Genomic DNA, 15,201 nt, shown 5'->3' on the forward strand with positions numbered 1-15,201 from the left:
CTGAATCCATTTTACTGTTTCGCTGGTATGGTGGTTAGTGTTGTGGCATGAAATGCCATTCAGATGTCGCGGGTTCGCGCCTCCCCCATGGAGATGAAAAGTCTTTGGCCCTGTATCGTGATCATTTACTGCTGCAATGTGGGGTCTGCGGTGGGAGGTTGAAACCAATATTCTTTGAAAACTTGGTGTGCTTGTTCCTCGTAAATAGGTTTAAGCTACTGAAGTAATAATAATAATAATAATAATAATAATATATATATATATATATATATATAATATATATATATATATATATATATATATATATATATATATATATACAACACACACGTATGAATTGTGCCTTCGGATGCGTGTACACAATAATGGCCATTTAATTGACGTTTCCTTTCTTATTCTGGCAATTCTATCACCTGTCCCTTCTTATTTATTTGTTTCGTTGGTGAGACTTGTATAAAAAAAATTCCGTGTCTCTTCCTTTCATTGTAAACACAGATATGTGATTTATTTGGTTTCACGTCTCATGTTTGTCTGTATTTTGATCATCCCCCATCCTACCATTAAACATACCAAATCGCAGCCTTCAAGCTTCAGTAGTTTTAATTTTATTTACGGTTAAATTTAGGCATGATCGTGCGTCTGTGAACATAGGCCACCACCATGCCGGGGCTGGGGCTGAGAGTTTTAGACCGCATTATACGCTGTATAGAAAACATTTTACGCTTGTTTTATGTTATTTCAGGAAGGAGATTTTAGCTGGTGGAAGTTTCATTAGCAGTTTGTCAAGAATCAAAATAGCTGCGTCTGCCCGACGCTCCCATTTTCCCTTGGTACCATCTTTTGTTGCTTTGTTTCAACGACTTTCTCATTTCCATCGTGTCGTTCTGCATTATAACTTTCATTTTCAATTTTCTCTTTGGAAGTGGGAATCGATTTGCAACGTATTTTTTTTTTATGTATTTTATTCCTGCATTTCACATCCCGCGTGTCTACTTTTACGTTGGATGTGTGTCTGTCCGCCTGTCAGTCTGTCCTTCAGTTTGTCTATCTGTCCGTCCGTCCTTTGTTTCATCCGTCAGTCAGTCCTTCAGTCTGTCTCTGTTTCTCCTTCAGTGTCTGTATCTGTCCGTCCATCCGTCCGCTGTTTCATCCGTCAGTCCGTCCGTCAGCCTTTCCTTCCGTCCGTTCTTTCGTCCTGCTGTTTTGTCAGACACCTCCGCCATCCGTCATCACAGTCGTTTTGCAGAGGACTGTCCCACGTTAGACATGCCAGCAACAGGCATATGGTAAATATTAAGTGATTGCAACGTCATTATTTTTCCCCTTGAAGGGTTCATAAGTCCACGTTGCAAAAGCTCGGGGTGAATTTTTTTTTCTATTTTTTTTAATTTTCATTTTTTGTTTTCATTCGAAAATGCTATGGTAGGTGGGACCCCGTAACCTTGAATAGCATAATCATCATCAAAACATTCGCTGTATAGTCTGCTGAAACCTGACCTTCAGAGTCTCTCTCTCTCTCTCTCTCTCTCTCTCTCTCTCTCTCTCTCTCCATTCCTCTCTCCTCTCCTCCTCTCTCTCTCTCTCTCTCATATCAGTGTTACGGTATTATAAACTCCAAGGGAATAAGCTATTCAATTCATATAAAAGTTCTGTTACCAGTTGTACGTCAATATATTTGTTTTGCGGATTTCATCAAAATATCTTTAATGCTTTGCAGTAGCAACAAAACCCTCCCTCTTTTAACTGGTAGATAACATCCTGATAACTTAGTTTTAAGCAGTACTTTGTATGTAAATTACATATTACTATCATCATTGTTGAAAAGCGGACCATTATAATGATCATTCTACACTAAGCGCAGCTCCTGTTTTATGGCCAGTCTTCCGAAGCGATCCGAAGCGATCGTCACTCAGTATTAATAAAGTTTATATCGAATATTGGTCTTGATAATATTGCTTGCGTCTGGTGTATGAATGCAGCCAGATATTTCGACGCTCACTCACTTCTTCTCTGAACAGTTCGTAATTAAACTAATTTTGTCCCATGGGGTGATTCAGAATCCCGTGCCAGGTTATTTCCGAGACAGGTACACCCTTATCTGACCACACTTAGCCCTCGTGAAACGAGACCTGATTATTCGACTCTCTCACCTTCTTAGAAGTAAGTGGTGGAAATGATTTCCGAGAGATAATCCTCCTAGCGTCAGAGAGTTCTTGCGATTGCAAACGAAAGCGTGGGGACGTGTCTCAGCTGATTTTCCTTTTCCTAAGGTCCAATTGGTCCATTAAGGTGTAGATATGAGGGCAAATGGCTTGCTTATTTCATCTCGGCAGGGTGTGACAGAAGAAGAGCCAGGTTATAGTGGCTCCCCTGATAACAGGAGAGGTGTTGACCCTCTTATCTCTTGTGGCTCTTAGTTGGGGTGGGGTGGGGGGGGGGGGTATTTTCGTGGAAAACATCTTCGGGTAACAGGGGAACTGAAATGTATTCCACGTGATTTTTACTTCGATAAGTAAAATACGAGATATTTTTGTTGCATCATTTCTCCTTTGTTTTCTGAGAGGATTCATCATGCATTAATCCATAAGTCTTATATTTATAGTTTTTTCTATATGCTTGAGAGAGAGAGGGAGATTACTTTTTCTTTTGCGCTTTCCAAACAGTTTCATCACTTATTGATCCAAAAGTCGTTTATATTTCTAGACTTTTCGATAAATATTTTTCCAGAGAGAGAGAGAGAGAGGACTTTGATGAATTTGATAGGGTAAAAAAGGATGCAAAGCATTGTAGATAAGACCTTTTATTGGGTAAAGATGGCAGTAAAGGAAGCAAGCAGTATCAGAGACACGTGCGAAGGTCGTTTGAAGGTCACCATCGTGTGAGTAATCCATATATGTTTATGTATCTTTTCATGTGATGAGGTTTTATTCTCGGTGAGCTGGTTTTAGAAAAAGCAAATGTAGTTATGTTTTTATGTTTTAAACGAGCGTTGAAAATGCTGAAACGTGGAAAAGTTTCGGTAGAAAGTTTAGGCCTGACTAGTTTTTATTACGAAATTTTTGCATACGGAAAGCATGACTCGAGAAGTCTTAAATCGCTGTGGTCTTGCGCAGGTGGTCATGGTCCCCGGAGAAGAAGAAGAAGAAGAAGAAGAGGAGGATGGACATTTCTCAGAACGCGGCGTCTTCTGCATACGGTCCTCGTTGTCACCGCCTCTCGAGGAAGAGCTGATCCTGCGCTGGCTCGGCGCTCGTTAGCGCCGTTAATGAAGGCCGGTCGGGGGCTGTCACCTTCGAGTCATCATCGCAAGGTACGTGCGTCAGACGACTGACTTCGGAAACAAGTGCGCTTTGCAATGCGTGAGAGAGAGAAAGAGAGAGAGGTGAACGCTTAGGTATGTATGTAGTTATAGCGATTTTTGTGTAATGAATAGGCGTTATAGAATGCATAAGGTATTGACGGTATGTCTGTATAGGCTATGGAGTGAAAGGAGACCTCCATACGGAGTTAAACGAAGGGAAACTCCTTTTGCTTAATCTGCAAAACGTATATGAAAAAATATAAACATAAGTTGAAACTGTTTGGACAACGTACAGGACAAAACAATTCTCTCTCTCTCTCTCTCTCTCTCTCTCTCTCTCTCTCTCTCTCTCTCTCTCTCTGTGTGTGTGAAAAGTTGTATAGTATTAAACTGTTTGGACAACGTATAAGACAAAATAATTCTCTCTCTCTCTCTCTCTCTCTCTCTCTCTCTCTCTCTCTCTCCTAAAAAGCGTTAAAAAAACCTATAGATACATGACTTTTGGATTAATACACGCTTAAACCTCTTAGAAAACGAAGGGAAAAGAAGTCTCGTTTCACATGGAGAGTCTCCTGTTCCACAATAAGCCATGTTACGACCAGTAATTCTTATCGGAACTTGTGAATAAATATGATAATCTCTCGATTGAATCTGCCTCGCGTCTCTCTCACCAAGAACAGATATGAAACTGGAGGCTCCCGTGCTTTCCTAATCTTGAAAATGTCTCGCTGGTGAGGAACTGTGTCGCCAAAGAGGAAAGATAGTCTCATGATTTCTTAATCGTTGTATTTCTTCGCATCATGCGGTACACTGTAGGCTAATATTACTTAAGGTTCTTTGCAGCCTGCCTTGGGCCTTTAGCTGTAATACCTTTCGTTCCTTTTACTGTACCTCTTATCATATTCTCATTCGTACATCTTGCTATCCAACCTCTATTTTACCATTTGTTTCACAGTACAACTGTGAGGTTTTCTTCCTGTTACACCCTTCAAGCCTTTGTACCGTCAGTTTCCATTTTGCTGTCAATATCCATGTCAGCTCTGAATGACCTCGTAGGTCCCAGTGCTTGGCTTTTGGCCTAAACTAGATATTCGGCTCAATTCTCTTACCCTTTCAATGCTTCTTGATCCTTGTGTACAGAATTCTTACTCCGGATATATACCTCTCAAAGGGATAAAAAAAAGACGCAATTTAGACTTGAGCCTAAGTAGGGTAGACTAAAGCAAAAGGGAGAAAAAAAGGGACTCATGATTTAGACTTGAGTTTACGCAGAGTAGACTGAAGCGAAAGTGAGAGAGAGAGAGAAAAGACACGCGATTTAAATTTGAGTCTACGCAGCGTAAGCTGAAGCAAAAGGGAGAAAAAAAAGGGGACACATGATTTAGACTTGAGTCTACACAGAGTAGACTTGATTCTATGCAGAGTAGACTTGAATCGAAAGGGAGAAACAACAGAAAATAAGAGCTAAGTCTCCTCAACACTCACTTTTCCCAAACCCGACGTTGATGTCGACGTGCTTCGGGTCGACGTGCTCGGAGTCGGAGGACGAGTACTCGAGGAAGACCCTGGGGATGACCTCCGACCACATCCTGAAGGCGAGGGCCAGCGACGCCCGTTGCTCGCCCCTCCCGAGCTGCGAGCTGTAGCCGGTGTTGACCAGGCGCCACGTGATCAGGTCCTGTGGGTAAGAGAGAGATGGAGTCGGTGTCTTTGAGAATGGAGATTCGTGGGTTGAACTTTAATTATTGTTATTATATTAGTATACTGTCCCTAACATCAGCATCCGTCCGTCTGTCATTCATTTACGTCCAAACGGCTGGTCCGATGGACATGAAACTTGGCAAGGTTATAGTGGGGACCCCTAAGATGGTTTATAATGGGGTTTCAAGCAACCAAAGGTGCCGGAGGAGACGATGCGCCTTCCCCGAAACTGGCTGCTTCAGCCCGTTGCGAATTTGTCATACCTAATTTTCGGTTCACGTAGTAAACAATATGACTTTCGATTGTCGGTATATGTACTAAATATAACTTACTATCGAATACTGTCGGGTTAAATCATCAATGGCACCAAAGGGGGTTGGGGTTGGGAAGGGTGTGACAGGTAGAGGAAGTGAAACAGGGAGAGTAGAGGAGGTGTTAGGGAGAAGAATGAGGGTAAGAAATAGAGAAAGTTGGAGAGAGAGAGAATTTATCGGTTGCCATTCAGAGTTACCCCGGGCAGTGCTGGGTTGGTCAGCTAGTCTTAATAATAATAATAAATAATAATAATAATAATGATAATGGTAATGATGATAATAATTATTATTATTAATGCTAATTATGATGACGATGATGATGTTGGGGACAGTATAATAATAAGAATGATAATAATAATAATAATTATTATTATTATTATTTTTATTATTATTATTATTATTATTATTATTATTATATTATTATATTTAGCATTTTTATTATTTTTTTTGTATTTTTTATTTTTTTATTTTTATTATTATTCTGTTTAAAAGAATGGGAGAATTAAGTGAGTTGATTTTATATTTTGTTTTTTCTATTTTCCTTACAATTCGCTTCTCAGGCTCAGCGATGTTTCTGAGTAACTGGCCAATATTCATATGAACATTGACCAGTTACTCAGAAACATCGCTGAGCCTGAGAAGCGAATTGTAAGGAAAATAGAAGAAACAATATAAAATCAACTCGCTTAATTCTGCCATTCTTTTTAACAGCATTTGCATAAAAGAGGGTCTTCTACCAAAATATATTATTATTATTATTAGCATGATGCAGATGAACCCTACTGATATGGAACAATCCCATTCACAAGGGCCACTACTCCAAAGAATATTTGGTGTTCATGAGAAACAGGTAACAGAAGGTAATGAAGAACACGGAAATGTAAGATAATTGGGTTATATTATAAAACTTCGAAATATACCAGTTGTTTTGATTACTTTTCTAAAATGTGAATATAGAAGTACCTCAAGCGGTGCACTTAAGGTTCTCTGCAGTTGTATTAATTGACGATCACCTGTCACAAACGACCTTTTATTCCTGAGAAAGAAAGCTTTTATTATTATTATTAATTTTTTTCCTAATTTTCTTTCGTGACTTTATTCATGTATTAGGCGCTAGTATGTCATCACAGCCTCATTAGCAGTACGTCCTCCTCCCTAACTTTTATTGCACCACTGGCATTTATGTTAACATTTCCCGGGTACTTTTCAAGTTCTGAATTATATAGGTTTCATTAACCACATCAATTCCCCGTTTTCAGGAATCTCTCTCTCTCTCTCTCTCTCCTCTTCTCTCTCTCTCTCTCTCTCTCTCTCTCTCTCTCTCAACTATTAGTATATAGTATGTCCCTCTATTTGTTGTCTCACACTCTCTCTACTTGTATATTCTGCCCAATTCAAATGGAACCATATTTTTACTAAGGTCAGTTCAGTTTTGTTACCTCCGCATATTTCCTTTTACTTTTTAGTTTATTGTCATTCCACTTGCTGTTCTTTGGAGCCATTTCTCCGAAACAGCTGTCGCTCTTCTTTCGTGGCTGTTCAACACAGACCTTTCTTTTTTTTTTTCAGAGGAGACAACAGTCTCTTAGAAATGTCATACATTCCAGCTTTACTCTGAATGACTCGCATCCTTATTTATTTACGATATATCTCTCTAAATGCTTTTATCAGTCACCTGTTTCTATACTGAGACCTTGTATCATGGAAATAATTTTCCTAGCTTTTATTTGTTTTAATGTACTAAGGTCTCTTTAACCAGTATAGCTTTCTCTCACTAACTTTATTCATGAAAATATATAGTTGTCTGGGTTTGTCATTATTCTTACCTGATTGAACTGTTCCCCAGGATTAGAATACGTTGATCTTTTATTTCTGTGTTTTGCCAACAGGTGCGGCGTTATGGCAGCAAGTCGGGCGTCTTCTTCTCCCGAGTGTATCTTCTCCACCAGGTCCTTCACCCATCGTCTCCGTCTTTTCGCTGCTTCCTGTTAATTTAAGTAAGTAAGAAGTATAGATGTATTTTTTCTTAGTTATTCAAATGGGAGATTTAAACTGCGTTCAGTATTGCTTAAGGCACGAGTTGTTAGATGGCAGCACCTACGAGTATTAGCAGTAGTAGGGGGGATGTCTTTGAAACGGCTCCTACCTCTGGATGTGGTTCCCACTCGACATGTTGCTCGACAGGCGGATGGCGAGACCTGGCTTCTTCACGAAGCTCCAGGGCCTTGTATCGAAGGTATTCTTGATCAGGTACGGCAGTGCTGGCTTCAACTACTGGATTTAGCTCTTTATTTTTCAAAGAGGCATTTCCATCTTCTATTGCAACTGCTTCACTATTTTTCACGCCTTCAGGCAGCGTTAAACTTCTTCGTTTTCTTTGGAGGAATTCAGTCGCTTCGCTGCTGCTGCTGCTGCTGTATTTTCGTCTCTGGGTTTTATCTGCCGCGAAGGGTTGCTGCTGCTGCTGCTGCGATCCTTCGGGCATGGGGTTATCTGGGTTGCCACACCGGGGTTTGGATAACATGGCTAATGTTGGGGTGTCCAGGTCTCCGTTTTCTATACCGACCTGATAAGTTTCCTGAAATAGAAATAGTCGCTGCCAATTTTCTTATAGAGTTTGATAGAGTGCCGCAATTTGGGTATTGCGCGAAGACGAATGCACCTACACCATTTATGCTCGCACACGTAAACGCTCAATACGCGCTCACGGAGTGAAGTGGAAGTTACGTGTAACATCCATTATTGAAAAGCAGGGAACTTGAGAATAAGGACTGGAGGTAAAATTAGATTATAGGCACGATGGTCTAAAGTAAATGATTTTTGTAGACGTATTGCTACTGCAAGAAAACAGAGTATGTTCGGATATAGAGCTCCAGATTGTTAGATGACGATTGAATGAAAAGGTGACCAGGAAATCTATGAGAACGCCGCCTAAGAATGAACGTTTTTATTTATTTAGATTCTCTCCTTGTCTCCTGTGTGCCTGGGATTAATGATAAATAAATGGACATAAAAAAAAGGGAAAATACTTATCAATATGTGAAAGGAATCCTGTTTTATAGGTGATTAGTCATTAGGAAATGGACATCAATAAGTTGTCTTTCTTCCACCAAGGGTTCTAGAATTTTCTATTTGTTGTTAGGTAGGCCTAGTTAAATAGAAATCATTCTAAATAATCAGTGAAAATACCTCACTAGTCAACAGACAATTACCTGGAAATTCTGTATCGCCTTTTGAATCTCCTCTGTCGTGCAGACGGGCAGATAATGCGTGGACCTGTCGTCGGGGTCCTCAACAGCCACGAAATTTCTCTCGTCGAAGGAACCCCTCAGGTAGCGGTGCCCCGGAAAGGGCGCCGTCTTGGTAAGGCCTAAGGCCTGGAGCCTCATTTTCCAGACGTAGTTCATGTGGGCCTCTCGCCAGTTCTTCTTGTCGATGGGTGCGCTCGTGGATTTCTGGGGAGGAGGGGGTAAGACTGGATACAAGGAGGGGGAAGAGGAGGAGGAGGAGGAGGAAGAGGAAGAGGAAGAGGAGGTAAAGGAAATAGAGGGTAATCTGAAATCCAGAGGTTGGTTTGTCTGGGAGTAAGACGTGGGCCCTAATCGACGCAGCAGAAGGCGGTGTAGGTGGGTGTTGCTTTCACTGCCAGGGGGCACGCAGCTGAGGTACCCATATTTTTCCAGCAGTTCCTGAGGGCAAAGGGTTATTTTGGCTCTTATAAGGACAGTTGCACGGTTGAAAACTTTTAATTTGATAAGGGAAACATCTGATGCTTGCCTCCCTATCAGGTTTAAATTTTTATACGTAACTAAAAAATGTCATGTCACTTCGATCTATGACCATAAAATAGTAATTGCTGGTGAATTGGTGACTTATCTCCAAAGAGAAGAATAACGGCTAAATATTTCTGAAGTACATTAATCCGGACTGACCTCTGCGTGGACGAAATTCTTGTCGAGGTCTAGATTATTTGGGGCGGAGGAGGTCGTCGTCGGATCCGGGGTCTCCACGACAAAACCGCTGGCGCTGTTTCCCACACCCATCGTGGATATTATTGCCCACAACAACAGTCCGAGGCGCATCTGGTGTTGGGAAAAAGTTAGCACTGAGGAATGGTTTGGTATTGTCAACAAGGCGTGATTCAACCTCCAGCCTGCACGGGACACATGCAGAATTTTCCCCCTCACGCATAAATTGTAAACAATATATTCATAACTTTTAACGTAAATTAAAACGTGATAAAATCTAGGGTTAAATAGAGCCGTGTTTCACCAGCAAAAATTAAAATAAATAAGCTATATTTGATTAGAAATAATTTTTTCTCTACTGTTTAACTTGCACATTATTTGCATTTTCAGTCTAATAAATGAATTATAAATATCCTATTCTAAAATTCTCAACGTGAAACAACCTTTTCAGGGCTTTTGAGGTTCCTCCATAGACCCTTCCTAACCCCCCAACAAGAACAACGAGAACAGCAACAATAACAAAGTAGATTGTAGGTTTACTCCCCGAGTAAGCGAAAATATTCGTCTTATAAAAAGTGTAATTATCAGATAGGATGTGAATTAATGTTCAAATAGAATTGCACAGGAATGTATATGCAGGTCCTGTGGTTGGCAACCTCACACCGAGCTTCCCTCATGCCCTTCTTGACCTGAAGCCTAGAATTATATACCCAGTGGCCACTCGACTGTGGTGGGTTGTAGCCAGTGTAGAAGAGGGCAGCTGGGATAGCAGGCTCATTCAGAAAAAATTTGTTGCGAACCGGAGATCTAATACTCATTAAAATGACATGTATGTATGTATGCGTGATATGTATATTTGTGTGTGAAAGCATGTATGCATTTATGCATTTCTTTTAGGAGTTGCAGGTAATCATGAAGACATAGAAAAAAGTAAGGTTATTAATAGACCATGATTCGAAATTCACGTTAATACATAGGTATCATTTCGTACCAGGGCACTTTTAATTGAAAACGTGGCAATGCTGCTCTTCCGCTCGTACTGCTACAGTATCTATGGGTGTTCCCTCTGGACGAACTATACCCGAGAGACCATGAGACGTATCACTGTTGTGCACAATGACATTCTGAGACGCCTCACAAACACTCCACGCTACCACTCCGCCACACAGATGTTCTTAGAAAACCACCTGGACAATTTAAAAATCATTGTAAGGCGAACAATGTCCAGTCTGGTAACCCGAGTGAGAAACAGCGGCTACTCGCTCATACAAAGCATCCTAAGGAGTGAAGCTAGAAGAAGATCTAAATTGTGGGAAAGATGGGAAAATGAGGCCTTTGTCCCCTAAAGGACTTAATCTCTGTATTGGCAAGATGTCATCTGCAGATTTTGTCATTATTATATTTATTGCTGATATTTTATTTTTTCATTATTACTATGATTACTATCAAGTTAAAGTTTTTTTTTTTCTACATTCAATTTACGTATTTAGCCCTATGGACCTGACTACTGTAACCACCTAAGGTCTCTAGTTGAAATTTAAGTTATTTAATCTGTGCACTAACTGTTATAACTCTCAATGCATTTTTTTTCTCACCAATATTATTACTGTTATTACCAGTATTATGATTACTATCTTTTATGCTACCTCAGCTATTTTGTGGATAAGTGCCGATTACTCATTTTTCCTATCATGTTGACTCATATAGATCTAGATTGTGTATGTTACTGTGTATTTTGTATATTCATTGTGTATGGCCCTGACCCGAAATAAAGGATATTATTATTATTATTATTATTATTATTATTATTATTATTATTATTATTATTATTATTATTATTATTATTATCACGCGGAAACCGGTGAGCTACTGAGATAATAGGAGGTACTCGTTAGTAGCCTAAGCTCAATGATATAACTTTTGAAAAAAGATGATTTATAGGGATGTAAAAATGCGATTTATAGAGATTGAAAAAGGAAGAATAATAGATATTGAAAAAGAGAGTTATAGGTTTAAAAAAAGGCAATCTATAGGGATTAAAATAGGAGATTTACAGGGATTGAAAAAAGGCGATCCAAAGGGATTTAAAAAAAGTCGATTTATAGGGATTGAAAATGGGATTGATAAGGAATAACAAAGGCGATTTATAGGGATTGAAATAGGCGACTTATAGAGACTGAAAAAGAAGGATGATAGGTATTTGAAAAAGAGAGTTTTAGGTTTAAAAGAGACAATTTAAAGGGATTATAATGGGCGATTTACTGGGATTAAGAAGGCCATCTTTAGGGATTAAGAAAGGGGATTTATAGGGATTAAAAAGGGGATTAATAGTGATAGAAAAGGCGATTTATAGGGATTGAAAAAAAGTAGATTTATAGGGATTGGAAATATGATTTATAAAGGACAAAGGCGATTTATAGAGATTGAAAACGGTGATTCATAGAGGCTGAAATAGACGATTTACAGATATTGAACAGGCGATTTATAGAGACTGAAAATGAAGAATAATAGATATACAAAAAAGTTAGTTGTAGGTTTAAAAAAGGCGATGTATAGAGGTTAAAAGGTTATTTATATAGATGGAAAAAGACTATTTATAGGGATTGAAAAGTTATGTATAGAGATAAAAAAGACTATTTATAGGGATGGTTATAGGCGATTTATAGGAACTGAAAATTGTTATTTATAGGGATTGAAAAAAGCAATTTATAGGGACTGAAATAGACGATTTAAAGGGACAGAAAGAGGAGATTTCTAGGGAATGATAAAGGTTATTTGTAGGGATTGAAAAGGCGATTTATAGGGACTGAAAAATGCGATTTACATATATTGAAAAGTTATTTATAGGAATACAAAAAAACTATTTATAGGGATGGTAAAAGCCGATTTATACGCATTGAAAAAGGTTATTTACAGGGATTGAAAAATGCGATTTATAGGGACTGAAAAAGCCATTTATAGGGAATGATAAAGGTTATTTGAAAAAAGATATTGAAAAAGGCGAAGTATAGGGACTGAAAAATTTAATTTATAGAGATTTAAATGTTATTTATAGAGATTGAAAAAGTCTATTTATAGGGATGTTAAAAAGCAATTTATAGGGACTGAAAAAGGCGATTTGTAGGGATTAAAAAAGACTATTTATAGGGACAGAAAAAGGCGATTTATAGGGAATGGTAAAGGTTAATTATAGGGATTTATAAGGATTGAAAAAGACGATTTATAGGGACTGAAAAAGCGATGTATGCGGATTGAAAAAGCTGAGTTATAGGGATTGAAAAAGGGGATATATTGAAATTGAAAAAGGCGATATGTAGGTATTGAAAATGGGGATATATTGGTACTGAAAAAGGCGATAAATTGGAAGACTTTTCATAGGGACTGAAAAAGGAGATTTATAGGGATTAGAAAAGTCGATATATTGAAATTGAAAAAGGCGATTTATAGAGACTGAAAAAGGCGATTTATAGGGATTAAAAAAGGCGATTTATAGGGACTGAAAATGTGATTTATAGGGACAGAAAAAGGCGATATATAGGGACTGAGAAAGGCTATTTATAGGGACTGAAAAAGGCGATTAATAGGGACTGAAAATGTGATTTATAGGGACAGTAAAAGGCGATTTATAGGGACAGAAAAAGGCGATATATAGGGACTGAAAAAGGCGATTAATAGGGACTGAAAAAGGCGATTTATAGGGACTGAAAAAGGCGGTTTATAGGGACTGAAAAATGCGATATATAGGGACTGAAAAAGGCGATTTATAGGGACTGAAAAAAGGCGGTCTATAGGGAGTGAAAAATGCGATATATAGGGACTGAAATAGGCGATTTATATGGACTGAAAAAAGCTATTTATAGGGACTGAAAAATGCGATATATAGGGAATGAAAAAGGCGATTTATAGGGACTGAAAAAAGCTATTTATAGGGACTGAAAAAGGCGATTTATAGGGACTGAAAAAGGCGATTTATAGGGCTGAAAAATGTGATTTATAGGGACTGAAAAAGGCTATTTATAGGGACTGAAAAAGGCGATTTATAGGGACTGAAAAATGCGATATATAGGGACTGAAAAGCGATGTATAGGGACTGTAAAAGGCGATTCATAGGGACTGAAAAAACGATATATTGACTGTTTATAGGGATTGAAAAAGGCGATTTATTGTGATTGAAAAAGGCGATATATAGGGACTGAGAAAGACGATTTATAGGGAGTGAGAAGGACAATTTATAGGGACTGAAATAGGCGATTTATAGGGAAGTACCTTGCTCGAACCGGCTGTTTGTGTTTAGTGCACTTCCTCACCATACATAAACACGAACGCAGAGGACTTCAAGGGCCACATGGGATCGGTGTTCATTCTCAGACAATGGATGGACTGTGTTTGTTATTTGTTATGCTTGAAACTGACTGCTGAGAGAGAGAGAGAGAGAGAGAGAGAGAGAGGTGTATCATCATATGAGCGAAGGTTAGCGAATTAGGTAATCGAAAATCTGTACAGAAAGTGGTTTGGTTTTGCGGAATTTTTTTGTCGACTGCTTTTGCATTTTTGATAATAATAAATGTTATGCATATATATATATATATATATATAATATATATATATATATATATATATAACACATACATATAATATATAAATATATATATATATATATACATATATAATATATAAATATATATATATATATATATATATATATATATATTTATATATATATATAACTATATAATATATATATATATATATTTATATATATATATATATGTTTATTGTACTTCATTGCATTTTCGTGTGCAAAGCTGAGCTTATTTTTAGTTTTCTGAAAGGAAAACTATGAAGATGGCTTTGTCTGTCCGTCTGCACTTTTTCTGTCTGCCCTCATATCTTAAATACTACTGAAGCAAGAGAGCTGCAAATTGGTATGTTGATCATCCACCCTCCAATCATCAAATATACTAAATTGCAGCCATTTAGCCTCAGTAGTTTTTATATTATTTAAAGTTAAATTTAACCCCGATCGTGCATCTGACAACGATTTCGGACAGGCCACCACCGGGCCGTGGTTGAAGTTTCATGGGACGCGGGTCATACAGCATTATATAGAGACCACCGAAAGATAATCCTTTTTTCCGTGGCCTTGATTATGCGATGTACAGGAGCATTTTTTAGTAGTTTTCTTACTTAAATTAACTTTGGTGTCACAGGAATGCAGCCCCGTCAGGAGAAGTGTATTGAAAAGTGGAGATAAAACCCCCTAGGGTTCACTCAAGTTACATCTGTTTTCAGTCAACTGCTAATTGCCTCATCCATCCAACGAGTCAGTTTGATTGATTTATTAAGTCTGGCGTTGCATTAGTTCTTCACATTCCTCCTGATTCTTTTTCTGTTTTCTTCTTTCCAATTCCAGCATTACTCAGGGTTTTCATTTCCTTTCTTTCTCTACACGATTGAGGCTGGTTTTTGTAAAGAGCAATGATTAATGTCAGTTGCATTTAATAACCCTCAATACTACATAATTAAAATTATATCGCCTTCATCCCAGGTTATTATTATTATTATTATTATTATTATTATTATTATTATTATTATTATTATTATTATTATTATTATTATTATTATTTGTTGTTGTTGTTGTTTATAAAAATCTCGTACTCGTATGAGTCTCTAAAATGCTAAAGATTTCTACATTATTATTAATATTATTATTATTATTATTATTATTATTATTATTATTATTATTATTATTATTATTATTATTATTATTATATTCAGAGAAGAACTGTTTCGCGATGCATTTCTTTGCATAAAATTAAGTTGAGCAAAATAACTTTTTTTTTTTATCATATTTTGGTTTTGTTGTCAACCAAACCTTTTTAGTTCATCAGGAATTTCCCTGTGTCCCGAAAATTTT

The 15,201-nt window shown here is 37.8% G+C and overlaps 2 protein-coding genes across 4 annotated transcripts in view; one reads left to right on the forward strand and one right to left on the reverse strand.

Annotated features, from left to right (window-relative positions):
- LOC135206635 (matrix metalloproteinase-21-like) overlaps positions 1 to 15,201 on the reverse strand; it is a 106,314-nt gene that overhangs the window by 33,026 nt on the left and 58,087 nt on the right. For 2 of the 3 annotated variants that reach the window (XM_064237976.1, XM_064237978.1), the window contains exons 2-6: positions 9,249 to 9,398; positions 8,529 to 9,005; positions 7,418 to 7,894; positions 7,143 to 7,301; positions 4,787 to 4,979 (exon numbers count right to left, since the gene is read on the reverse strand). In XM_064237976.1, coding sequence (XP_064094046.1) covers positions 4,787 to 4,979; positions 7,143 to 7,301; positions 7,418 to 7,894; positions 8,529 to 9,005; positions 9,249 to 9,398 — 1,456 coding nt within the window. The remainder of the gene's footprint in view (positions 1 to 4,786; positions 4,980 to 7,142; positions 7,302 to 7,417; positions 7,895 to 8,528; positions 9,006 to 9,248; positions 9,399 to 15,201) is intronic. The other variant, XM_064237977.1, reaches the window with a different exon arrangement.
- Positions 7,201 to 15,201, forward strand: part of LOC135206636 (uncharacterized) — a 247,316-nt gene continuing 239,315 nt past the window's right edge. Inside the window, exon 1 of the mRNA XM_064237981.1 lies at positions 7,201 to 7,313. The gene's annotated coding sequence lies outside the window, so the exon portion shown is untranslated. The remainder of the gene's footprint in view (positions 7,314 to 15,201) is intronic.

The sequence above is a fragment of the Macrobrachium nipponense genome, chromosome 31 (assembly GCF_015104395.2).
Source record: "Macrobrachium nipponense isolate FS-2020 chromosome 31, ASM1510439v2, whole genome shotgun sequence".
NCBI classification, from domain to species: domain Eukaryota; kingdom Metazoa; phylum Arthropoda; class Malacostraca; order Decapoda; family Palaemonidae; genus Macrobrachium; species Macrobrachium nipponense.